Source organism: Vulpes lagopus, chromosome 8 (assembly GCF_018345385.1).
Source record: "Vulpes lagopus strain Blue_001 chromosome 8, ASM1834538v1, whole genome shotgun sequence".
Lineage (NCBI taxonomy): Eukaryota > Metazoa > Chordata > Mammalia > Carnivora > Canidae > Vulpes > Vulpes lagopus.
The window spans coordinates 2,563,293-2,588,872 of record NC_054831.1 but is presented as its reverse complement, the minus strand read 5'-3'; the positions used below and the strand labels follow the sequence as shown (position 1 = coordinate 2,588,872).

At 46.2% G+C, this 25,580-nt stretch overlaps 1 protein-coding gene across 5 annotated transcripts in view; it reads left to right on the top strand.

Annotated features, from left to right (window-relative positions):
* TRAF3IP1 (TRAF3 interacting protein 1) overlaps window positions 1–24,976 on the top strand; it is a 60,950-nt gene extending 35,974 nt beyond the window's left edge. For all 5 annotated transcript variants that reach the window (XM_041767161.1, XM_041767160.1, XM_041767158.1 and 2 more), the window contains 2 exons: window positions 20,456–20,679; window positions 22,095–24,976. In XM_041767161.1, the coding sequence (XP_041623095.1) occupies window positions 20,456–20,679; window positions 22,095–22,260 (390 nt within the window). In that variant the 3' untranslated portion in view covers window positions 22,261–24,976. The remainder of the gene's footprint in view (window positions 1–20,455; window positions 20,680–22,094) is intronic.
* The last annotated feature ends 604 nt before the right edge of the window (window positions 24,977–25,580 follow it).

Here is a 25,580-nt window from a genome sequence, read left to right as displayed (position 1 = left end):
AAATTCCATGTTTCTTTGGCTTCTCTTTAAACAAGTTGATTTCTTGATAACTTTATTTCTTATTTCTTAGTTATTTTTGTCCTTTCTGAAACTTACCCATTTGTGCTGAGAAATAACATTTATTTGATTTTCCTGGTTGCTCTCTTTCTCGTTCTTGTCTGTTTGCTTCTGGCGTCAAGAGTGGCTTCCAGCAGAGTGTGCTGGTGCTGGAGGGACGGGCTGGGCTGCTGAGTCAGGCTTGCTTGGGTGCAGTTGAACTCGAGGCTTGAGGGCAGGAGGAGAGACTCAGGAGGAGCGGACGTGGGCCAGCCGGTCACACAGCCTTGTCCTTTTTCTGCAGGAGATGGGTTTCAAGGGACTTTCTACAGTGATAAAAAACTGAAACGCTCGGCATGAAAGGACTCGTTTCCTACCTGTAGCAATGATGCACATACGGGTTTTCATAGTAGTGCGTTATCGAGGTTTCCTGACGGAATTCTCCAAACCTTTCTTTCTGGTTGAAGACCCCTCCCCATCAGCCGGGACCCCTTTAGTAACTGATGGAACCCCTTGGAGAGCTGTGTCAGAGAGGCCAGGTCTGAGCGTTACTTCGGGGTCTAGCCATACGTAAGCTTTACACTTCACAGACTATGCTTATGTCCCTTACAGGAAAAAAAAAAAAAGATATTAAGATAAAATAGAAATGTGTTTAGTTTAGACATTAAGTTATTTATAAGTTGTAAATACACCGTATGTGAACACATACTCTGAAGTATGCTCTTCCGTGTACACTCCATGTTACAAGCAAGACTCATTCTAAAAGTTTTATTTGTTATATTTTGAAACTCGAGAGTAATTTCCAAATATTAATATTTTTTGGTACTAAGATTCCAGGTAGCTCATGGAAGCTTTATTGTACCGTGAAGAGTTCGTTTGCAGTGAAAAATGATAGAAAATAATGTAATACTAACAAGCAAACCAAATACAGTTAATGTTTTTATACAACCTTAAAAGCAACTCTTGAGGAAAAGCAGATTTAGAAGCAGGTCAGACATTCAGAGTTGTGAAGAGCACTTTTTAGAACTGTTGGGTACTTCAGAGATGACTGATTGTGATGTTCAAGGTGCAGACGCAGCGCGTTGCCCTGTCCTTGCGGGGTCTCTGCTGCTGGCCTCCTGTTGGCTGTGGTCTCTGTGCAGCGTTCAGCCTCCAGTGGGGGGAGCAGATCCGGTTCTGGGATGGACCCCTTCCCCGATGGCCCATCGTGTGGGTGGCAGCAGGAACCGTAGTGTCCCAGCCTTTGGTGAGCGTCTGCCAAGTGGGGCTGGGGCTACGAGCTCGGCTGTGCGGTGGCTGTGCTGCCCCAGAGACTTCTTGTGTCCGGTTACAGAAAAGTTAGGAGTGGAATACAAGGAAGTCCCTGCACCCCCAGACCACTTGAGAACAAATTGCTGACTTGTTGACTAGATGAATTTCAGCAAATGGAACAAAAGTTAGAAGAGACAGAGGGAGATGGAAAGGACTGAACGGTCCAATGTGAGGCAGCACGCGGCAGAGTGACATAAGCACACCTGCACTTGGAGGGTGGATGTTCTCACGATGCTTCTGGAGGACAACAGGGCCCAGTGGGGAGGTGCCATGGCTGTGCTGAGCCCCACACTGACCAGTGGGTGTGCTTCTAGCCCCTCACACCATGACTCCCGATGCGGAGCCGCGTGGCTTTCTGCTCCAACGCGGAAACTGTAGTCTGGACAGTAATACAGACTGCAAAGTCAAGTGTGATAAGAATGATAAGCTTTCTGACCTAGCTTCGTGGGATGTTAAACAAAGTCTGTTTTTTTTTTTGTTTTGTTTTTGTTTTTAAGGCACCTGTCACAGCAGGAACCTCACCCCCTATGGGCCTGCCCTCACAGGGGCTTTCGTGCCCCAGGAAAGAACATGGTGTGAAAAACAGTAGGCTCTTAAAAGAACCAAAGTCAGATTTGCTTTTAGATTTGCTCTGTGGCCCTAAATGTCCAAAGAAGAGGGGACGATAGTCATAGCATCATAGCATTTGTGGAGAAGCAGATTGACTCAGGATTCTATTACTTAGGTTGGCATTACATATATAGAAATAAGGCAAGATTGATCTGGATAATGCAAGGGCTCAAAAAAAAATTACTGCTCTTGGGTTCTTGGGGGGAAAATTGCCTATGACAGTCTCCCTAGTTAACTAGGAAAAGTAAACATGAAAAGAAGCCTCAAACCTACAGCTCTGGACCCTACTTGTACCCTGGGTGTGCGGGCATAAGGAAAGCAGCCAGGCCAAACTGAGCAGAGAGGTGAGTATAAAACACGCCATGGATTTCAAAGACTTAGAAGAAAAAGAACGTAGGGATCCCTGGGTGGCTCAGCAGTTTAGCACCTGCCTTCGGCCCAGGGCATGATCCTGGAGTCCTGGGATCAAGTCCCGCGTCGGACTCCCTGCATGGAGCCTGCTGCTTCTCCCTCTGCCTGTGTCTCTGCCTCTCTCTCTGTGTCTCTCATGAATAAGTAAATAAGATCTTAAAAAATATATATTGGAATTAATTTGCTTCTTTTTTTTTTAAGATTTTTATTTATTTATTTGATGGAGAGAGCACAAGCAGGGGCTGTGGGAGAGGGAGAAGCAGGCGCCCCACTTAGCAGGGAGCCTGATGTGGGGCTCGATCCCAGGACCCTGGGATCATGACCTGAGCAGAAGGAAGACGCTTATTAATCAAATGAGCCACCCAGGTGTCCCTCCCCTCTTAGTATTTAATGAAGTGAGTCGAAACTAGTAGGAAATAAAACCGGTTAAGCAAATAGAAATTGAGTGTAACTTGAAACTGTCACTATGGAACTCAGTGCAAAAGTCCTAAACCAGTTTCTGAAAAATCAGTTTTATGGGGGAAAAAAAACCAAAAAAAACCAGTAAGACTTGATGGTGGGGCAGAGGGCCAAGGGAGGTAACACATTAAAATCATTGTCCAAAACTTCCCCCTTTGCTTTCTTTAAGGTATCTTTTGGTGACTAAGTGCTTAGTTTTAATGTAATCAAAATTTCTCAGTCTTAACTCCTAGGATTAGTGTTTTTTTGTGTCTTAGTTAAGAAATCCTTCTCTATTCTAAGCCGAGAAAGGTATTTATTCTTTTTAAACGTTTAAAGCTTTGTTTTGACATTTCCGTCCTTAATCCACCTGGAGTTGATTTTCCTGTGTCCTGTGAGATAGAGATGCAGTTTCTCTCCAAAATGAATAACTAGTTTTTCCTCCTTCCCACATTGCTCTGCTGCGTGTGAACGTTTCGTGTGCCCGCTTTCTGGACTCTGTATGCCAGAGGTTAGCAGATTTTTCTAGAAAGGGTCAGAAAGCACATATTTTCAGCTGTGAGAGCCACGCATACTCGGTCGCTGGTATTCAGCTTCGCAAAAGCAGCCATAGATGACACCCAGATGAATGACTGTGGCTGGGTTCCCATAAATTTTTTTTTAATGGATACTAAAATGCAGATTTCTTTTTTTTTTTTTTTAAATGCAGACTTCATAGCACTTTCATGTGTCACCAAATATTACCCTTTAAATCTTGTTTTCAACTAGCTCATGGGCTGTATAAGAAACTAGGCAGCGGGCCAGCCTGTAGGCCGTGGCCTGTCTCACTGACCCTGCCCGATTCCACGCTGCTTTGAGTAGCTTTATGAAGAGGCCTCGTATCTGGCGATTTGGCTATTGGCCCTTCCCACTTCCGTGGAAGTCCCGTAAGCAGCTTAGTGAGCGCCACGAAAAGCCCTCTCGGGAACTAAGTAGGAGTGTCGGTGAGCAGTGAGCTCTTCTTTAATGCTTCTCAGTAAACATTTGTGGTTTCTTTCTGGAGCCATGTGCCCCTTGTTTGTTAGATTTGTATGTGGACACTCTGGAGGTTATTCTGCTATTGGAAATATTCTGTCTTAAAGTTCTTTTCTAATTGTTGGTGGGTAGGAATGCTGTTGACTTATAACCACTTCCCTGATAAACTGTTGTTGTGTTTATTTTTATTTTTTTCTTGTTTTGAGAGATAATTATATATTTTTTTTAACTTAAATTCAATTTCCTAGCCTATAGTATAGCACCTAGCACTCATCATATCACATGCCCTCCTTAGTGCCTGTCACCCAGTTACCCCGTCCTCCCACCCGATAAATTGTTGTTTTAAAAATATGTGTTGATTCTTTTGTGTCTTCTGTAGTATAGTAGCAGCCGGATACTAACACAGAGAATATAGCGAGATACAGATACTGTTTTCACAGTATCTGTTCTCACCTCTGTTTTGGGACAGGGACATCCGGAGGTTAGGGGACTTGTCTGGGGCTGCGGGACCCGTGAGCGCCAGAGCTGGGATGCAAAGGCAGGCGTCTGGCCCAAGTCTGTGCCCTTCCCCATGAGCTGCTCCCTCGTTCCCATTGCCCTGAGGCCCTGTGGCCTTGTTCCTCCTCTCCAGGCCTCATGCTGTCCATGCTGGTGTCTAACTGGACAGATTAGCCTGGGCCTCCCAGACGGGAGAGGGCAGTGACCGTGATAGTGGGCCACCTTCTTCCTTTCTGATTTTTAGTGACCGTTCTTCCAGAATTTGTCCTTTTCTAATGATACTTACTATAGCATTTAATAAAACATTAAGAAAGCTTGATATTTTTCCCCACTATGGGGCTTTATCATGAATGGGTGTTGAATTTTATTAAATGCTTTTCCTGCATTGAGATGACTCCATTATAGTTCTTTAATTCGCTAAATGACATTTATTTTTTAAGTGATCCTTACATTCCTGAGATGAAATTCTGTGTTATCTTTTTCATCCACTGGTAGATTCTTCAGGTTTTTTTTTTTTTTAAGCTTTTATTTATTTATTCATGAGAGACACATACAGAAAGAGAGAGAGAGGCAGAGACACAGGCAGAGGGAGAAGCAGGCCCCATGCAGGGAGCCTGATGTGGGACTCCATCCTGGGTCTCCAGGATCACACCCTGGGCTGCAGGCGGCGCTAAACCGCTGAGCCCCCCGGACTGCCCCCATCCACTGGTAGATTATTTTGCTAATTAGTAGCGTTCTTTTTATGTTGGTGGATAAAATGGACCTGTGATTTTCTTTTACTCATATGATACTTGTGTTAGTCCCAAGGTTAAAAGTGAACTGAGGAGAGTTCTTTTTCTCGTTTCTAGAAGAGATGGTAGATGGTGGAATGGTATGTTTCTTGATGGTTTGGTGGGAGTTGTGTGTAGAACCATTTGAGATGATGTTTCCTTGATGGGAAGCTCTTAGGGCACAGCTGTTATTTTTATATTATATGAGCTGGCTTTCTCTTTCTTCTTCAGTCAGTTTTGGTGTCAGTATCTTTTAAATTTTCAAGTGCCCTGGCAAAAGTTCTGCATAGAATTCTTTGAACATGTGCTTTTATTTGTAATTTAGTTTAGTTTTGTTTTGTGTTTTTATTAACAATACGACTAATTTGTAGTTTTTCTTCCTTTTTTGAAGCAGTGTTTCCAGAAACTTGTCTGTTATTTTTAAACCATCAGTTTTTGGCTTCATTGGTCTTCTCTTTTGTATCTTTGTTCTTTTCACTGATTCCCAGTTTTCTTCATTTCCTTCCTTTATTCTCTTTGTGTTTATTCTGTTGTTCTTTTAATTTCTTAAGTTGGACTCTCACATTGCCAGTGTTTATTTAGCCTTTTTTTTTAACCTTAATATAAACTTGTTTTCTGATTACAAGTTATTGTTTTTATAAGTCAGGATTTATTCATCATCTGCCGTGCACTGGCTCTATTCCAGGAGTCTGATCAGAAATGGATGTGCAACATTATCAAATGTCTTCTTCGCAGCTATTGTATATTAATAGAATTCCTAATGTTGAGCAATCTTTATGTTCCTAAAATAACCTTTGTTTGGTCATGGTCTATTATTTATCCTAAAGCAAAACTGTATTTAATTTACCAATTATTTGTTTATTTGTACGTTTTGTTTATTTTTTAGTAATATCTACACCCAGTGTCCGGCTCGAACTCACATCCCTGGGATCAAGAGTTAATCTGTTCTAGGGGACACCTGGGTGGCTCAGCAGTCGAGCATGTGCCTTTGGCTCAGGGCATGGTCCCGGGGTCCCGGGACCGAGTCCCACATCGGGCTCCCTCCATGGAGACTGCTTCTCCCTCTGCCCATGTCTCTGCCTCTTTCTCTGTGTCTCTTATGAATAAATAAATAAAATATTAAAAAAAAAAAAAGTTACATGCTCTTCTGACCGAGCCAGCCAGGCACCCCAATTTACTAATCTTTTAAAATAGAAGTCCATATTCATGTGATATTGGCCTGGAGTTTTCATGCACACGTGTGCTGCTGTTGTTAGGTGTTGGAATCAAGATTATGTTAGTTTCATATAGTTAATTTTTATAAAACTGTTTCCTGTGCCCTAGAACAGTTTTGAGTTAGAGGAGTGATCTGGTTCACAGAAGCTATGGAGCCTTGGGGCTGGGTACCTTCCCTCCCTCGTGGAAGAGGTCGGTCTTCCCTGGGGGCTGGTCTCCCCAGGGCCACTGATCAGAAGCAGGAGCTCACTTCCTATTCGATGAGGCCTGAGATCCCGGTTTGCTCGGAACCCGCGTGGCTCTGTGGTCAACTGTTGCTGACTCGTCTCAGATTCCCTCGCTCCTGGCTGCAGGGCATGTGGGTCTGAGGCACGGAGCCCTGGGAGAGTCCTTCTTTAGCATGCTCTCCTGTCATTCCTTGTGCCATCCCTATCCCATCTGCACCCCAGAAGCCCCATGGTAGGGGCTCAGTGGGATCCTGCGGTTGTGCAGCTGGTTTCTTCCCCTCTTTGGTTGTCTGTGGGAGGTAGGGAGGGTAGGGAGGAGCAGGTGTTTGTACATAATTATGGGCTTGTTTTCCTGCCGGCCAGGCCTCTTCCTGCCCTGGTTTGTGCTGGCAGTCCAGAGTTCTCTGGAGGCGGGCTGCTGGTATCCTGGGCCTGGTGCATCGTAATAGGGCCTCTTGGAGAAAACTGCCATTTGGTTAGTCAGAGACTCTTCCTGTCACCATGCAAGTCCCTGCTCACATACCAGCTCTTCAGAGGGGCCTCCCCTGACCAGCCGGCTTCATTAGTCTTCTCGCCACCCCATCGCCCACTGGTCTCAGACGCCACCTTTATTTCCTTCCTGGTCTCAATCACTCACTGAAATTGTGTGGTTTTGGGTTGACCTTTTCAACAGCTGGAGGAGTAGAGCATACTGAGCACAAGCCAATCCCCAATCTACATCAGCAGGTCAGGTTACCATCTATAACATAGTATTGCCATCTTGGCCTTACTGCTTGCAAGGGTATTTAGGACCTGACTGTCCAGTGTTTGAATTTTCCTCTGCTCTTCCAGCCGTTGGACTCAGTCCTTATATTCATCATTGGTTCTGTGAAATGTATTTTCTGTTGAAGCACTTCTAGTTAATAGATTTGAATGTTTCTTCTTCGGTTCACATGCCAACCATAAGGTGGGTTGCATATTGCCCAGAAACTGCCTTGTAGGATTAATGGTTAATTTGGGTGTGATTATTTTGTCTGGTATTTTTAGAGCTATGAAATATGGTCAGAATTTAGGAGGCTAAATATGTAAAAATAAAACTGGAACCAGAATTAGAAGATTGTAGCAATAGGCCCAATAAAAAATGATGACTATTTTAACAAGACATTTAAAGTAGCAAATCCAATTAATTAATAAAGGGATGGAAATGGAAAGCAAAGCAATTTAATAATCATAATGGTCATTTCCAGAGATGATAGTGAAAACTATCATAGTGAAAACAAAATACTTTTGTAGTGTATTTTTTTTAAAGATTTTATTTATTTATTTGAGAGAGAGCATGAGTGCCAGGTGGGGGGTGAGTGTGCAGAAGGAGAAGCAAACCCCCTGCTGAGAGGGGAGCTGGACATGGGGCTCGATCCCAGGACCCTGAGATCATGACCTGAGCCAAAGGCAGATGCTTCACTGAGCCACCCAGGTGCCCTTAGGGTATGTTTTTAACTTACATTTTTTGCTGCCACTGCTTGTAGCATAGAAAATGATTATAAAATGTAAAGCAAGTAAACTTTAGAGTCTTATGTCCTTTGAAAGGTACTTAAAGTGTATCTGCTTAGAGCTGCTGATGCATTAGAACCATTCAGAGAGTTTTTATTAAATATCAGTGCCAGGGCTCCTTCTCAGACCTGTTAGATCAGTCTCTGGGCCGGGACCTGGCATTGGCATTTTAAAAAGTTCCCCACGCAGGAATCAGACATCGCCATAGAACCTCTGGCCCAGCTGGCTGCTGGCCTCTGTTGGTTCCTGTGCACAGAGAGGCTCCTATCACAGTTTTTGGCTAGAAGTCTATTTTGTCTAAGAGAATGCATGGCTCTCAGGGTAGCCCCGGGCCTCCTCTTAGGATTTGCTGGGAGGCAGGTCCGCTGCTGGCCGACTCCTCAGAGCTGCTTGTCTGGGAGCGGCTGTATGTCTTCTTCTCCTCTGAAGGACAGCTTTGCAGGGTCCTGTTCTTGTGGGCACTTGGCCTCCCTCAGCCTTCGAGTGCATCATCTGCTCCCTCCAGGCCAGAAGTCTGCTGCGGTCTTAGGGCTTCCTTGGGACGTGCAAGCTTTTCTCTTGCTGCCCTGAAGATTCTCTTTGCCAGTTCTGTTATAGTATGTCTGGGGAGGATCTCCCGAAGTTGAGTTTGTTTGGTGAACTTCGTGAGCTTCATGAACTTGGAGACCCAGACTCTCCCCAGACTTGGGGTAGTTTCAGCCGTTATTTCTTTCTTTCTTTATTTATTTTATTTTATTTTATTTATGATAGGCACACAGTGAGAGAGAGAGAGGCAGAGACATAGGCAGAGGGAGAAGCAGGCTCCATGCACCGGGAGCCTGACGTGGGATTCGATCCCGAGTCTCCAGGATCGCGCCCTGGTCCAAAGGCAGGCGCCAAACCGCTGCGCCACCCAGGGATCCCCGTTATTTCTTTAAATAAGTTTTCTGCCCCCACGACCCCCTCTTCCTTCTGGCTCCAGTAATTTGCAGATTGCTTCATTTGATGGGATCCCATCGATCACCTGGACTCTCTTTACCCCCTTTATTCTTTTTGTTTTCCTTGAGCTGGATAACCTCAGATCTGTCCTGTAATTCACACATTCTTTCTTCTGTTTGGTTCTTTTTTTTTTTAGGATTTCTATCTCTTTGTTAAACTATTCATTTTTTCCATGTATTATTTCTTTGACTTGTTGAATTGTCTGTCCATCAGGAGGGCACACAGGGAGCCAGCCACATGGTGGGGGTGCACGTGGGTGAGGCACGCTGAGTGCTCGGGATGTTGTGGACCAGCAGGGGTGGGGATCCATGGGCAAGGTGTCCCCAGCAGCTTGTGGGTGGACTTCTCAGTGGGGTCTGTGGTGCAGTTGGACCTTTTCCCTTTGATGTCCTCTGAGAGTCCTGTCCACCTCTCTCCCAGCTGCTCCTGGGCCCCTAAGTCATAGGATATACATCCTGCACAGCTAGGGAGGCCAGGTGCTCCCTCACATGCTATCACTTAACCCCATAGGAGAAATTACGAGCTGAGGTCTCTCTTGGTCCTATGCTGTGCCCCATTGGAAAAGTGATGGGGGTAAAGGGTGGGTAAAGTCAGACTGTTCCTTCTCTTCCTCTCTTCAGTGTTCCTTCTCTTCCCCTCTTCGTTTTTGCTCCGATGGTGTACTGGAACTTCTTGGGGCGCTTGGGATTGCACACAGGCTCTCCGATCCATGGGTAATTGTCTCAGATGGTTCTCTGGGCCCAGCTGGAGTCTGACCCTCCCCGTCTGCCGGTTCCAGAGTGTCAGCTGCCCCATGGAGGGGCCTTCACCTCCACGGCTCAGTGGCACCCTCATGCTCTAAGCCAGCGCCAGGAGGTTGTCCTCACACAGCGAGCAAGGTTTGGGGTGGGCTGCCCCCTTGTCCTTTCTCAGGCTCTCAGATGTGGCCTGGAAACAGCTGCTTCTGAGGGTTTGTTCTGTTTTACGGTTGTTTCCTAGTTGGGTTCCAATCTTTTCATTCTGGCCAGAATCTACTTGGTATATTTTAAAAGAATTAATAGAACCTTAAAAATCTGTACCTAGAATGGATGTTAGAGATTTAAAGAACAAGAAGAACTAAAAGTTCATGGTTAGGAACTAGTAACTACTACTATTATTTTTTTTCTAAAGCATTTAATTTATTATATAACTAATAGTGAACTAGAACCTATCCTAGGAGCAAAGATCTACCTCTGTTATGTAAATATGATTCTGTTTCCGTGAATAGTCAGCGCTTCCTGTTCCTCTCATTTAGGCAAGAGGCAGCCCTCCCAGCCTAAAACAAATTGACCTCAGTGGTTGCAGCACCCTTTATTTTTATTTTTATTTTTTTAAATTTTTTTTTTTTTTTTTTTATTTATGATAGTCACAGAGAGAGAGAGAGGCAGAGACACAGGCAGAGGGAGAAGCAGGCTCCATGCACCGGGAGCCCGATGTGGGATTCGATCCCGGGTCTCCAGGATCGCGCCCTGGGCCAAAGGCAGGCGCCAAACCGCTGCGCCACCCAGGGATCCCGTGCAGCACCCTTTAAACATGGTTTACTTCTCTTAGGTTTAACCAAGAAACTATTCTTTTTTTTTTTTTTTAAATTAATTTTTATTGGTGTTCAATTTACCAACATACAGAAAAACACCCAGTGCTCATCCCGTCAAGTGTCCACCTCAGTGCCCGTCACCCATTCCCCTCCAACACCCGCCCTCCTCCCCTTCCACCACCCCTAGTTCGTTTCCCCGAGTTAGGAGTCTTTATGTTCTGTCTCCCTTCCTGATATTTCCCAACATTTCTTTTCCCTTCCTTTATATTCCCTTTCACTATTATTCATATTCCCCAAATGAATGAGAACATACACTGTTTGTCCTTCTCCGATTGACTTATTTCACTCAGCATAATACCCTCCAGTTCCATCCACGTTGAAGCAAATGGTGGGTATTTGTCGTTTCTAATTGCTGAGTAATATTCCGTTGTATACATAGACCACATCTTCTTTATCCATTCATCTTTCGATGGACACCAAGAAACTATTCTTGAACCAAATAAGGTTGCAGGTAGGTGTGTTTTCTCTTAATAATAAATGGCGCATATAGAATTCAGGATCCCTTACAACTAGAAACGTGTAGTGAACGAGGAGTGGAGGGAGCTCATGTCTGCACCAGGCAGTGGGCATCCTAGGCAGCAGTGAGGGGCTGCGTACATCCCCCCCAGACTCGGGAACGAGGCTGTGAAACAGTCCTGTCCGGCTACACTGGGGCTCCTAGTTAGCGCAGAGACAAGTGAGGTACCGAGTTCTTCATGGGATGACACAGGATCATCGTTATTTGAAGATCACAGCAGTCCACCAAGTAAATTGATCCTCAAAAGGTTAACTGGAATAAAGGTATATGATGGCCAATGTCAAAACAAATATATAAAAGTCAGTATTTTTCCTACATGTCAGCAATAGCCCGTTGAAAATAACGTGCATAAAGCTCCCCTTCAGAACTGGAAACAAAAACCTAACTTACCGAGGCACGCATTTAACAAGAAATTTATAGCAACTATTTTGAGAAGCCACAGAATTTTACCAAGAAATATAAAAAAGGCCTGGAAAAAGTCGAGAGAGTGTTACTGGATGGGAAACTCCGTATGATAGAGATGTTATTTCCCTCAACTTAGTTTATAAATTTAATGGAATGCCAATAAATATTCATTGGATGTTTTGGAGCTTGGCAAAGAATACTCTAGAGTTCCTCTGAGAGAATAAATATGTGAGAATAGCCTTTCATAAAGAAATGTTTGAAAGACCAGTCTGAGGCCAGCATTGTCATATTCTCAACTCCCGTGACTTTAAGTAGAGAGGGGCCGAGGGCGTCGTTGCGGCTGAGAATCTGAGGTCTGCATTTCCGCGCTGCCCGCGGGCTTTGTGAGTGCCCGCCCGCTGCTGCGATCCGTGTGTGAGAAGAGGCGGGTCCTTAAGCTATTTCCAGTCTTCAGGGCCGTCAGAAAGGCCTCGTGAAGGGAAGAGACATCTCTCCTGCGCTGCCCTGACCCTTGGCCGCAGCTCCAGTGACCCCAGTGGGTCTCGGGCCTGCTCACTGGTACCTGTCGCCCGTCGCTGCCCGCGGGCCCTCCTGTCCGGAGCGCGGCTAAGGGCGCGGCCTCTGGCTCTGCGCCGCGTGCTGGAGCGAGCGCCACGCACCTGCCCTCCTGCGACGCTTACCAGGCGGTGCCGAGGTCGTCGGCGGGCCAGCGGCTGCCTGCCGTCCTGCAGGGCTCCTCAGGGCTGCGGAGTGGCGCGTCGCTGTGGTCCCCAGCAGTTGATCCGGTCGGTCCCATCCCCGCCTCCTAGGTGGGGAAGCGGAGGCGTGGGGTTACTCGGTCTGCGGTGGAGCCCAAGTGGCAGAGGTGGGACGTCCCCCCAGGCCGTGGCGCCCTGGGGACGCGCCCCTTCTTAGGCGTCCTGCTCGGCCTGGAGCACCCGGGCCCCGCTGTAGTCGCCGCCGCAAGTGCTGCGCTCACGGACGGGTTCCCCTGGCGGCAGAGCCTGTTCTCGCTGCCGCCGCCGCCGCCAGGCCGGGCCGGGCCGGGTTCAGCGCCTGCACCTGCCGCCGTCGGAGCGCCGCGCTGCCCTGGTTGCTGCGTTCTTGTATTTTATGCATAGAAAGAGCATCTCGGTTCGTGAAAAATATTTGACGTCACTTGGCACAACCGTTTTTGGAAAACCGTCTGACACCGCGTCACAAAGTCGCAGACTTCCCTGTGGCCCGCGGCGCCCCTCGTCACTGCACGTCCCGAGGGCCCCGTGCCCGCGCCTGGTTCACAGTGGACCTGCGTAAGGGCTGCCGTCGCCGCCTCTGGCTGTCATGACTGTCATGACTTACGGTTTAGCTACTCAGAAAAATCGCTTTTCCCCATCAGAGGTTGTGGTAGCCGCAGGCCCCGAACAGCCCGAGTGCCCAGCAGCCGCGTGGGGACGTGAGCCGTGGGGTGCTCCCGTGGCGGAGTCGCACCTGCACCGCGGGGCTGCGCACACACGTGCCCCGAGCTCGGTTGAGCAGGAGAGGCCGACGGCGCCGGGCGGGGGGCAGGTGCGCACGGAGGGCCGCGTGGTGGCGGCGGCGACCCAGCCGGGGGCTGCAGACTCGCTTTATCATTTTGTTACCCGGTGACGGTGGACGTGCTGCTCCGGATGCGCAAGACGGTTAAAACACGCGGGGCCAGCCTGCTTCGTCTGGCGTGACCCGCGCGAGAGGTGCGTGCTTGGTGTCCAGAGAAGCTGGGGCGAACGACACGCTCCCCACACCGACTCCGTCCGTCTCCGCGTTCCTCTCGCAACTTGGACGCGGCGATCCTCGGCCTGTGAAGAAAATGAACTTTTGGCAGCTCGTGTATAAATCACTTCCTGAGGTCATGGGAGAGTGTGTTATTGAAAGCAAATATTCTCACTCGCTGATTTACTATTCCCTCTGCGCACCCCGCATCCATCAGGCCTTTGTGTATTGGGTTTGCTTAACGTCGGGTCGAGTGCTGCTCAGGCGTGTGGCGACCCTCGCATCCGGCGACTGGGCGGAGGGCAGCGCGCAGGTGCCACCCCCTGCCCTTGTGCCCGAAGTCTGCTTCTGAGAGGCTTGTGGCAGTGTCGGGGGCTCACGCTTGTAGGGCATTATTTATAAAACAGTACTTGTTTGTCCTGAAGCACTGCGATTGGAAGGTAAAGAAACAAACTTTTTAGTTCATAGCATTTATTTAAATGACTGAGAATAAATCACTGTAAACTTGAAAATCACCATAGACACAAATGCTCACATTTCTGGGGACAAGTGTGTGTGTGGTCAACGCAAAGTCCCAGAAGTAAGTAACTGTTCACCTGAAAAATCTTGGAAAATCACTGTTTCTAAAGCACACGTGTGAAGCGGCCAGCCAAACGCTGAAACGCTTTGTCAGAGGCCTTCCTGCCAGAAGGCAGCTGAGTAAATAGTCTGCAGCCTGCGCGAGAAGCAGGAGGCCCAGGAGGCCGCAGGAGGGTGGGGGCGGGTCCCCGGGGGACACTCTCCGCTGCCACCCCGGCGGGCCTCCCCCGGGGGAAGGGGTGCCGGGGCAGGGGTGCCGCAGAGCACCGCTACAGCTGGTCCTGCCCGGCCCAGAGCAGAACCACGGGTCTTCCAGGAAAGAGTTCTGAGATCTAATTTCATGGTAGTGGTTATTTATGTTTATCGGGTGGAGATGGGAAAGGGAAGGTGTCAGTAAGGAAGGTGTATTTTTGATGAAAGAATCTGTCCATCCGAAGCCGGACATAGCAACTTGTGAGTTGGTGCTGACACCGTATAAATGTGTTCTTTTGGAACACACCGGAGCACTCAGAACACGCCTGACCCAGACTCTTGTAGCTGACAAGTTAGCTTGAGGTAAAAGAGCTGCATCACGGCCAGTGAGGCTTGCAGTTTTGTTCTTCGTGTCGGATAAATTTATGATAACGGTTAACGTTTATTGAAGGTTTACTATGTGCGAGGCACTGAGCTGCTTATTTTATATTATCCCATTTAATCTCACCTGCAGGATAAATATTATGATTTCCATTTTATTGTGATGAAACCGAGGTACAGAGAGGTCAAGTCAAGCTCCAGGGCCATAAAGTTAGGAGGTGGTGAAGCCAGATGGGCACCAGCTTTGTACCTGCCAAGCACATGCTCCAGACCTCTCACGGCGTTTCCCCAAAGTCTTCCTACATTCTAGGTTGTTTGAAGTAGTATTTTGCGTAATGATACAGTTTCATTATTTTTTGCTCTTCTGTTTCCAGAAATTAAGCGTATTTCATATGACTCATTCCTATGTGGTGAATATGGTAGTAGATTCTCATATTTTATTATACATATTAAAAGTCTATAAAGTAAGGGTTTATAGTGGTTATGTTTGTCTGGAAATTTGCTGATGTAGCTGCATGGGCTATATATAAATCAGCCTATCATCAGAGACGTGTAGGTGTGCTTTTGAAGCAAATAATCACTGACTTTACCCCACTCTGCCATGTTCATTTAAATGAAAGCTTTCTAAAAGGAAAAAAAGCCAGAATTTTGGTGTTTTGCGGCACTGTGTTTGCAGCAATAATAAAAGTCTCTCTTGACTGTCATAATCACAGCCCAAATGCATTTTGTTTTGGATTCTTAATCCCTTAAAAATAAAGTTATAAGTTTAAGATTAGTGTTACTAATTCAGCTTGGTGCTGTGATACTGAACTATGGGGGAGTTTGACAGGGTGACCTAGAATAGGAGGGAGCTTGGCCAGTTAACCCCTCTGTGTCTTGGTCTACCTTGTAACTCACCAGTTTTATTGGACATTTACAAATATTAACCCCCCATCCTGAGTTCTGTACCTTGAACAGTTTTGTATCAGACTCAACATAATGCCAAATACATGGGAATTACTTAATAAGCATTATGAATATGTTTTACTGGAATTTTGTTTAATTTTTTTAAAGGTTTATTCATTTGTTTGGGAGGAGCGAGCACGTGCGTGCGCAAGTTGGGGTGTGGCAGGGAGAGAGAGAATCGCAAGCAGACTCTGTATTAAATGCAGAGCCTGATGCAGGGCTCGATCTCATGACCCTGAGATCATGACCTGGGCTGAAATCAACAGTCAGATGCTCATTGCCTGAGCCCCCCAGGCACCTCTGAATGTTTTAGTAGAATTTTAAATCGTTCAGCTAAGTTAATGAGAGATTTACTAATCTGTGTACAGTAAAGACAACACTTTTTCCTCCATAAGTCGTTTTTTGTTGTCTGGAATTCATTTTAGTCATTTGCCATTGTATTTTAAAGGCCTTTGTGTGGCCACTAACTTTTCTTCAGCTTAAGCTTATTTTGAGACAACTTTGACTCACGTGCCGTTGCAAGAAATAATGAGGATTTCCCACGTAGGCAGTTTCTCCCACGGATGGCATCTTGTAAAGCCATAGTACAGATCACACCCAGGATATCCACCTTGATACAGTCGAATACACAGCAGTTCCAACACCACAAAGGTCCTTCTTACTGCCTTTACAGCCACACTTTTCCCTCTCTCCCACCTCACCCTTCCTCAGCCCATAGCAACCACTAACTATTCTCCATTTTTATAATGTTGTCATTTCAAGAACATTTTTTTTAAGATTTTATTTATTTATTCATGAGAGACACAAAGAGGCAGAGACACAAGCAGAGGGAGAAGCAGGCTCCATGCAGGGAGCCTGATGAGGGACTTGATCCCAGGACTCCAGGATCACTCCCTGGCCCTAAGGCAAGCGCTAAACCGCTGAGCCACCCAGGTATCCCCAGCAAGAACGTTCTTTAATTGGCATCATAGAGCATGTAGTCTTTGGAGCTTGGCTGCTTTCATTCAGCGTAACTGTCTGGAGATCCATCCAGGTGGTTGTATGAATCAGCGGTTCATTCCTTTTCATTGCCAAGTAGTGTTCTGTGGTGTGAGTGCAGCACAGATCATTTAACTGTTCACCTGCTGAAGAGCATCTGGGTTGTTTCCAGTTTGGGGCTGCTCTGATTACAGCCTCTATAAACATCATGTACAGGCTTCATGTGAACGTGACTTTTCATTCCTCTGGGATAAGTGTCCAGGAGTATGGTTGCTAGGTCAGATGCTAGTTGCATGCTAGCTTTTAAAGAAACTGCCATACTATTTTCCATAGGAGCTGTACCATTTTACACTCCTACCAGCCATGTACAAGTAGTCAAGTTTCTCTGCATCCTCACCAGCATGTGGTGGTGTCACTATTTTTTAAAAGCCATCCTGGTGGACACCGAGGTGTCCATCGAAAGATGAATGGATAAAGAAGATGTGGTTTATGTATACAATGGAATATTACTCAGCAATTAGAAACGACAAATACCCACCATTTGCTTCAACGTGGATGGAACTGGAGGGTATTATGCTGAGTGAAGTAAGTCAATCGGAGAAGGACAAACAGTGTATGTTCTCATTCATTTGGGGAATATGAATAATAGTGAAAGGGAATATAAAGGAAGGGAGAAGAAATGTTGGGAAATATCAGGAAGGGAGACAGAACATAAAGACTCCTAACTCAGGGAAACGAACTAGGGGTGGTGGAAGGGGAGGAGGGCGGGTGTTGGAGGGGAATGGGTGACGGGCACTGAGGTGGACACTTGACGGGATGAGCACTGGGTGTTTTTCTGTATGTTGGTAAATTGAACACCAATAAAAATTAATTAAAAATTAAAAAAAAGCCATCCTGGTAATGATATCTAACTGTGGCTTTAATTTCAATTGCCCTAATAAGATAACATCTTTTCATGTGTTTATTGGTCATCTCTGTATCCTTTTTTGGTGCAATGTTTGTTTCTGTCTCTTGGATTGTTTGCTTTTTTGCTGTTGAGTTTTGAGGGTGTAGATATTTTAGATACTAGTGCTTTGTCAGATACATGGTTTCGAAATATGTACTCTTACTCTCTAATTTGTCTTTCAACCTCTCAACAGGGTCTTCCGCACAGCAAAAGATTTAAGTTGTGATAGAATCTACTTTATCAGTTTTTCCTTTAATGAATCATGTTTTTGGTGTCCAGTATGAGAACTCTTTGCTTGGCCTTAAATTCCAAAGATTTTCTCTCTTTTCTTAAAAGTTTTATAATTTTACATTTTGTATTTGAGTCCATGATCCATTTTGAGTTGATTTTTATATAAGGTAGGAGACTCAGGTCAAGGTTCCTTTTTTCCCTGTAAATATCCAGTTGTTCCAATGCCACATGTTGAAAGGCTCTGTTTCCTTCATTGAATTGCTTTTGCACCTTTGTCAAAAATCAGTTGGGCAGAGGTGCTTGGGTGGCTCAGGTGGTTAAGCGGGTGACTTTGGCTCAGGTTATGATCTTGAGGTCCTGCGATTGAGCCCCATATCGGGCTCCCTGCTCAGCGAGGAGTCTGCTTCTGCCTCTCCCTCTACCCTACCCCCTGCTTGTGCTCTCTCTGTCTCTCTTTCAAATAAATAAAAATCTTTAAAAAAAAAAAATCAGGCCTATTTGTGAGGGTCTATTTCTGGATTCTTCATTCTGTTCCATTGGTCTATGTGTCTATCCTGCCAATACCATACAGCCTTGATTACTGTAGCTACATAGTAAGTCCTGAAATTGGATAGACTATTTGCTCCCTCTTTATTCTTTTTTAAAAACACTGTTGGGATCCCTGGGTGGCGCAGCGGTTTGGCGCCTGCCTTTGGCCCAGGGCACGATCCTGGAGACACGGGATCGAATCCCACATCAGGCTCCCAGTGCATGGATCCTGCTTCTCCCTCCGCCTGTGTCTCTGCCTCTCTCTCTCTCTCTCTGTGACTATCATAAATTAAAAAAAATAAAATAAAATAAAAAAAAAAACAAAACACTGTTTTAATTATTCTAGTTCCCTTGCCTTCCCTTATAAATTTTAGGGTAATCTTATATTTCCTAAACATTTGGTTGGTATTTTTTTTTAAAAGATTTTATTTATTGATTCGTGAGAGACACAGAGAAACAGAAACACAGGCAGAGGGAGAGGCAGGCTCCCTTTGGGGATCCTGATGTGGGACTTGATCCCAGGACCCCCAGATCATGCCCTGGGCTGAAGGCAGATGCTCAACCACTGAGCCACCCAGGTGTCCCTGGTTGGGACTTTGATAGGAATTTTGTTAAACTTGTGTATCAATTTGGGGAGAATTGACATCTTTACAATATTTGAATTTTGCAGTTGAAGAACATTTATATGTCTCCATTTGTTTAGGTCTGCTTTGATTTCTTTCATCCACATTATGTACTTTCCAGTACACAAGTTCTATACATATTTTGTTAGATTCATACCTAGGTATTTTTCTCTTTTGATTACATATATAATTATAGATAACACTGTATTTTAAAATTCAGTGTCCATGTGTTGATGGTATGTAGAGATAGAATTGATTTTTGTATGTTTATCTTGTATCCTGCAACCTTGCCTTATTAGTTTATGAGTTTTACCTTTCATTTCTCCTCCTGTTTATTTAACATTTTCTGTTAAATTTTCTGTGTGCCAGGCATTATGCTAAGGCTTTCCGTATGCTTGCCAAAGTTCAGTAGGTAGTGGAGCTAGAATCTTGACAGGTAGATTACTTAGTCACTGCCTTTGTTTGACAAAGGAGAAACCTTTGCCAAAAAGGAGAACCTATATGGGCCACAGTGGATCCAGACAGGGTTCCTCCTCTCCTGGAGCCTACAATCTAAAGCTGGCATTAGAAGTAACACAAATGGGGATCCCTGGGTGGCGCAGCGGTTTGGCGCCTGCCTTTGGCCCAGGGCGCGATCCTGGAGATCCGGGATCGAATCCCACGTCGGGCTCCCGGTGCATGGAGCCTGCTTCTCCCTCTGCCTGTGTCTCTGCCTCTCTCTCACTGTGTTCCTATCATAAATAAAAAATAAAAAAAAAAAATTTAAAAAAAAAAAAAAAAAAAAAAAAGAAGTAACACAAATGGTTAAATAAGTTAATAAAACAAGATCATTATAATTTAATTAACAGCATTTGACTCATACTGTAAGTGGGTAAAGCTGTAAAACTTTTACCAGGATTGGCAGCATCCAGGGAGGGCTTCCTAAACAATGTCCGTGTCCTAGGAAAGGTTTTCCAAGAGCCCAACTACTCATTGCTTATCAACTTACATCAATTTTTGAAATTCAGAGCGGTCTGTGATAAAAAAAAAAAAAAAAAAAAAAAAAAGCTCATATGAAGAGAATTCCTGACTAACATTGAATGAAGTTCTCCAGTTGCCTGTCTCCTTCCCTTCTTTGCTTGCTGCTCTGTGGGCACCCCCTCCACCGCCCCTATACCAGTGATTCTCACTGAAGGCACCAGGCCTCCTCGATGTCTGTCCAGCCAGCTCCGTCTAGCCCTTATCCAGTGGGCTCTCTGCCCAGCTTGGTGCTGCCCACCATGCCTTCCTCTGCAAACCTCCCACCCCTTCACCTCCATAGCAGCAATTCTCCTCTCTGTAGGAGGAAAAAACTCACCTCTTTTCGCCAGTGAGGTGGGTTGCAGAGTCATTTGACATGGAAAGTAGGTCCATTCAAGGAGGGAGATGCAGGGTCAGGTCCCCTTTCTGCTAGTCATCAGTGTCCTTGAGCTTTGGTAACCATAGTTTCTGGTCAGTTTCTGGTCGGTCGGGAGATAAATCTTACCGTATAGAGATTTGCTTCTCTGACAGCCTGCCAGGTAAAGACCCCTGCACCTTTGAGAAGGGAGGGTGTGGACCCTCCTTGTGCACAGTGTACTGCTCGCACGGCGCTTTGCACAAGTGGAAAGTGGGTCCTGAGCCAGTACTGTCCAACCCTCCCCCTCCATGTCTTTCCTCCCTCAGCATGTCCTCGTTCTGCCCTAGGAGTGAGGATGTTTACTTCTCTTTCTGTTTTCCCCACTGACTGTAGGAGAAATTGCTTGTCTTTGAGTCAGCATGGAAGAAGGAGAAGGACATAGTTTCCAAGGAGATAGAGAAGCTGCGTGTGTCCATCCAGACCCTGTGCAAGAGTGCGCTCCCCCTGGGGAAGATCATGGACTACATCCAGGAGGACGTAGACGCCATGCAGAATGAGCTGCAGCTGTGGCACAATGAGAATAAGCAGCACGCCGAGGCCCTGCAGAAGGAGCAGAGGTCAGTGGGGGTGGGGGCGGCAGAGGGACGCCTCCCAGGAGACCACCACCCTTCCCACAGGAAGTGTTTCCCTTCTGCATTCACATCTCAGAGTGCACATCTTTGTAGCAGTTAAGAAAGACTTGGAGTTAACGTTCATGCGCAACTAGATACAGGCAATAAAAAATACAGGGGCCTTTGCAGTATGGGGATTATTTTTATATGTGTTTTCTCAGAATTCCCAAAGTTTGGTAACTGTTTATACTTTGAAAGTATTTTAATTTTTTGCTCTAAAAGAAATTAATGCTGGTGAGCCTATTTTGAAATTGCTACTGTAAAGGAAATACAATAACCACTAAAAACTTTCCCTATTTTAGGGAAATGTTTGATGTTCTGTATTTATAATCAGGGAATCGGGAATGCGTGAAACTGTATCAGTTGCTAAGGGTTTGTCAGGAAACGATCTGAGTGGACAAGTGCTAGGTCTGTAAACCACATGGTAAATGCTGTGTGATAGCAAACCTGCATTCTTTATTAGTAGTCTGCTTATTCTTAAAAAAAAGTCCCTTAAAAGTTTAAATGTTCAGCATGAAAGGAATTAGAAAATCACCGAGAACTGTTTGGTGCCGAGTCCAGCATGGTGATTTGTTGGCACTTCCTACAGAGGATTGAAGATACTGAAAAGCCACACTAGGTGCTTGTTCCTCACAGAACCTGAGTTTGCTTTGTGGCAGGATGATTGGGAACAATCACTCTTTTTGTTTTTTTGTTTTGTTTTTTATATAGAGTCTTAAAAAAAAATTTATTAGAGCTCACAATTGGATGGAAGGGGCAGAGGGAGAGGGAGAAACAGACTCCCCGGCTGAGCAGGGAGCCCCATGCAGGGCTTGATCCCAGGACCCTGAGATCATGACCTGAGCCGAAGGCAGACGCTTCACCAACTGAGCCACCCAGGCCCCCCCATTCTTTCCGAAGAATGTTCTAGATTTTTCCTGGCAGGTAACAAGCACTGAAAGGCCTCATGCCTTGAACACATGAGTCAGGGGGCATCCATGGGGAAGCCCTGGAAGCTGGACGAGCTTCTCCCAGAGGAAGGTGGGGCACCTGTCGGGCTGCCCAGAGGCGGCGGCCCTTGGTGGCTGCGCCGTTCCCCTCCCTGCTGTCCCAGGGTTCTCTGCAAAATGTGATGTGAGGACTTGAATATTCAGCTCCTCTGTGTAATTGCATGTTGGACTCTGGGCTGTGGGGTGGTGAAATATGTTTTTCACAGGTGTGAGGTCCTCATCCCTTTCCATCATTATCAGAGTATGGTTGTATTTTGACCCTTTGTCTTTGGATGCTGTGAATACCTTACTTTTGTCTTCCTTTGTTGTTTTAACGAGGAAGCAAAGCTAAGCCGAGACCAGATACTCACGAGCCCCTGTGTTTCCCATCAGCATCACGGACTGCGCGGTGGAGCCCTTGAAGGCCGAGCTGGCTGAGCTGGAGCAGCTGATTAAGGACCAGCAGGACAAGATCTGCGCCGTGAAGGCCAACGTCCTGAAGAACGAGGAGAAGATTCAGAGGATGGTGTACAGCATCAATCTGAGTTCAAGAAGGTGAAAGCTCAGACGTTTCAAAAGCTGGAAATCTTCCTCAGTCTGACAATAAAAAGGAAGATAGCATGCCAGTACTCTTTTAAGTGCAGTTTCCTAAGAAAATGAAGTTTTCAGCGTCGTCCACCCGATGTGCGGTCTCAAAGCTCCGCACTTGAGACCGCAGGCACGCCCATGTGTAGAGGGGCCATGCGTCCGCACCTTCCTCCAGTGGGGTATCGCCATGCAGACGCGTGCTTGCGTGTGTGCAGCGGCCTGTCCTGCTCAGTCCTGTGCCAGGATCCTCTAGCAGGTGAGTGGTGGTGGCGTGCCAGGGGACCGGCGGCCTTGCTTTCAGGTCTTAGGTCTGGTGACCGGACCCTGCGTGGAGCAGGTAGAGGATGACTGCTCCTGGTGAGCACTTGCAAGTCGAATGGGGCCTGAAAATGAGTCCGCTCCATTTTGAGTTCGCTTCCCCTTGGAGAGGGTTCACTTCAGGCTGTATCTCTATAAAGTACACGTGAGTTTCTTTGGCAGTTTCTCCTCAGCCCCTACGGCCTCTGGCTTCTGTGTCCTGCCTTAAAGTTCATTCATTTAAGGAGATTTTAGTATGTCCTTCGTGGACATTTGCCCCAGGGTGTTCCCCAGGTAGGGAGCAGTGACTCCGGGGGGGCTTGCACTCGCCTGCGCCCACGGCCTTGGCATCCTGCCTGGTCCTCCCCTAGACGTGCGATCCTAAGAGGCGGGTAGCTCGGGGCAGACAGCTGAAGGGAGGCTTCAGGGGACGCACTGATTTGCAACATTTTTTTTGATGTTACCATTTTTTTTGGAAATTGTTTTTTAAAGCAAGGGTTTTTTTTAGAACATGGTTTATATTTAGTTTTTCACTCACATATGGTGTTGTAAATACTTAGGAAAGTCTTAAGTTTGTATATAAAGGATTCCAGTGTTTGGAGACATATAGGTCGTAGGGTCTGGGTCCTGATACTGTTATTTCTAGATATTTATTGTGCAAACCACACGGTGCCATTTAAATGTTAGAATTGCCTGAGAAAGTTCTGCTTCTTTAAGGATTAGCACAGATGGCACAGGTTAGGTTTCCTTACTGTGATTTCCAGAATAAATCCTTTTCTAAGGTGGTTATATGATTTTCCAAGCTGAGTAAGTTCAAGATCAGCTTATGAAGCTCTGCCGTTCTGACATGTTGGCCACTTTGTCATTTCTACCGTGCACCATAAAATTGTTTGATCAGATCGCACTGAATGCATTATTGGAGGTGGGAGGGGTGTCAGTTCACGAGTCCCCCATATACTTGTCTCTTTTCTTCTGAGTTGAACGACTTAGCCACAACCCTCATTTGACCGTTTTGCTTCAAGATGTGTCTGCCTTTTATGAATTTGTACATACGAATAGAATTGTTGTTGCAAAAAAAAAAAAACTGCATACATTTTATGTGAGTAGAATTTTGTATGAAAGTTTATCAAATTGTATCATAAAATTTATTTTTATTTTATACGTAAATCATTAAAAACAATCACATATTTTTTCTATAAGTGTATGGATTGTGCGATTCAGTTCACAGCTGGAAAAACATAAGCATTTGGATTTTTTTATCTTCTAACGCGTATATTTTTGTTTTTCTTGTGAAGAAAGTTCAGGGAAATTGATCTTTTCATTCATATCGTGACACTTCTCGCTCTTCTGTATAAATTGAAGTTTTATAAGACAGGTAAGCATTTGTCAGAAATTTCAAGGTCATTCACGAAGTTACAGACCCTCTCCGTGTGTGATTATTACGGCATCGTATCAGAGACGCGTTAAATGCTGATGTTACTTGTTGCTTTGAGAAAATACACAAAGGGGATTAGTAAGCCCTTTCCTCTACTTTGGCTTGGACATTTCCAGGAGGGCTGAAGTCACACTGCAGGAATTTTAATTTAAAAGTTGAACTGATGTTCATTTACATTCAAAGAAAATGTGTCAACCTTTGGGAAAAACATTCAGGACTAAAATGTGAGCTTTCTGGCCTGATATTCATGCTTATTTTTCTTTTCAATAAGCAACTTAAACAAATACTGATGACAAATCTGTGAAGAGAGATGATGTCAGTTAGTGACCCCGAGTGCAGCTTAGGATGTTGGGTGGTCCGGAGCCCCATCCTGCATCCTGACAGGTGCCCCCGGAGTGTGCTTGCACTTCTCTGCTGAGCTGCGCCGAGCTGACTGGGTCTGTCCTCTGTTGGTGCGCCGTGTCCGGGCGCTCGAGCGAACGCAAGGGCACCAGGGCCGAGGCCAGGCGTGGACGAGCAGGGCCACGTGAGGGGCCCCGGGCTCAGGATGGCCAGTTTGCTGGAGCTGCCACGAGAACCGGCCTCCGAGGAGGCCACGCGCAACGAGACCAGGTGCTCAGGCGTGCCCACCGCGAGGGAGGACAGTCCACGCACACCTGGACTTCGTGCCCAGCTCCGGAATCTTCCCCCACACCCAGCCAGCGCTGTGGGGAGCGGCTTGCCGCAGTCATCGTGCCTCCCGAGGAGCTGACCATAGCCTCCTGGGCGGGCTTCAGCGCGGTCGGCCGTAGCAGAGGGTGGGAGTGAGATGGGCAGCCGCGTGAGGCCCTCCGCTGAGGCGGGAGGGAGGGCCTGCCCTGTCAGGACCCGGGGGAGGCCGCGCCCTGCTCTTGGGCTCCGGGTGGAACTGTCCTGTGTGCACTTTATTAATAAAATGATTTATATTTTCCCAAAAGGTGTTCTGATAAGTAGTTTATACCAGCCTTACAGTGGGGCAGACGTGAGGCCCCCAAACAAATCCCTGCTTTGCTTGTCTTGAGTGTTTTCATAAAGGGAGGTTGGGGAGGATTCTTAACTTGGCTAGAGAAAGGAAGTTTAAAAGGTTTTTAAACTGTAACATTTTTTAAGTCCATATGCAGAGCTGAGTTCCAGGTTAATGATCAGCTCCGTCACCCAAGCACGTGGGTCTCTCTGGTAAGAACGTGGGGTTCGAACGGTGAAGTCCGTAAATTGCAAGGACGCTGTGCCCCGTTAGGCAGGGAGGGGTCGGGGCTTTGTAAGCAGGTGCGGTCCCAACGCCCTCTGCTCTTCTGCCTGCTTTCAGCTCAGGTCATGACCCCGGGGTCCTAGGGTCGAGCCCCTTGGGCTCCCTGCTCAGCGGGCAGCCTGCGTCTCCCTCTGCCCCTCACCCCTGCTCGTGCTCCCTCGCTCAGTCTCAAATAAAATATTTTTTTAAAAAAGGAAAGTTAAAAAAAAAGAAAGTTACTCTTTCTGTTATGTATCATTAATTGTTCCATTTTTTTGTGTCCTTGTGTGTGGCATAACTGTAGTTTTAGAAA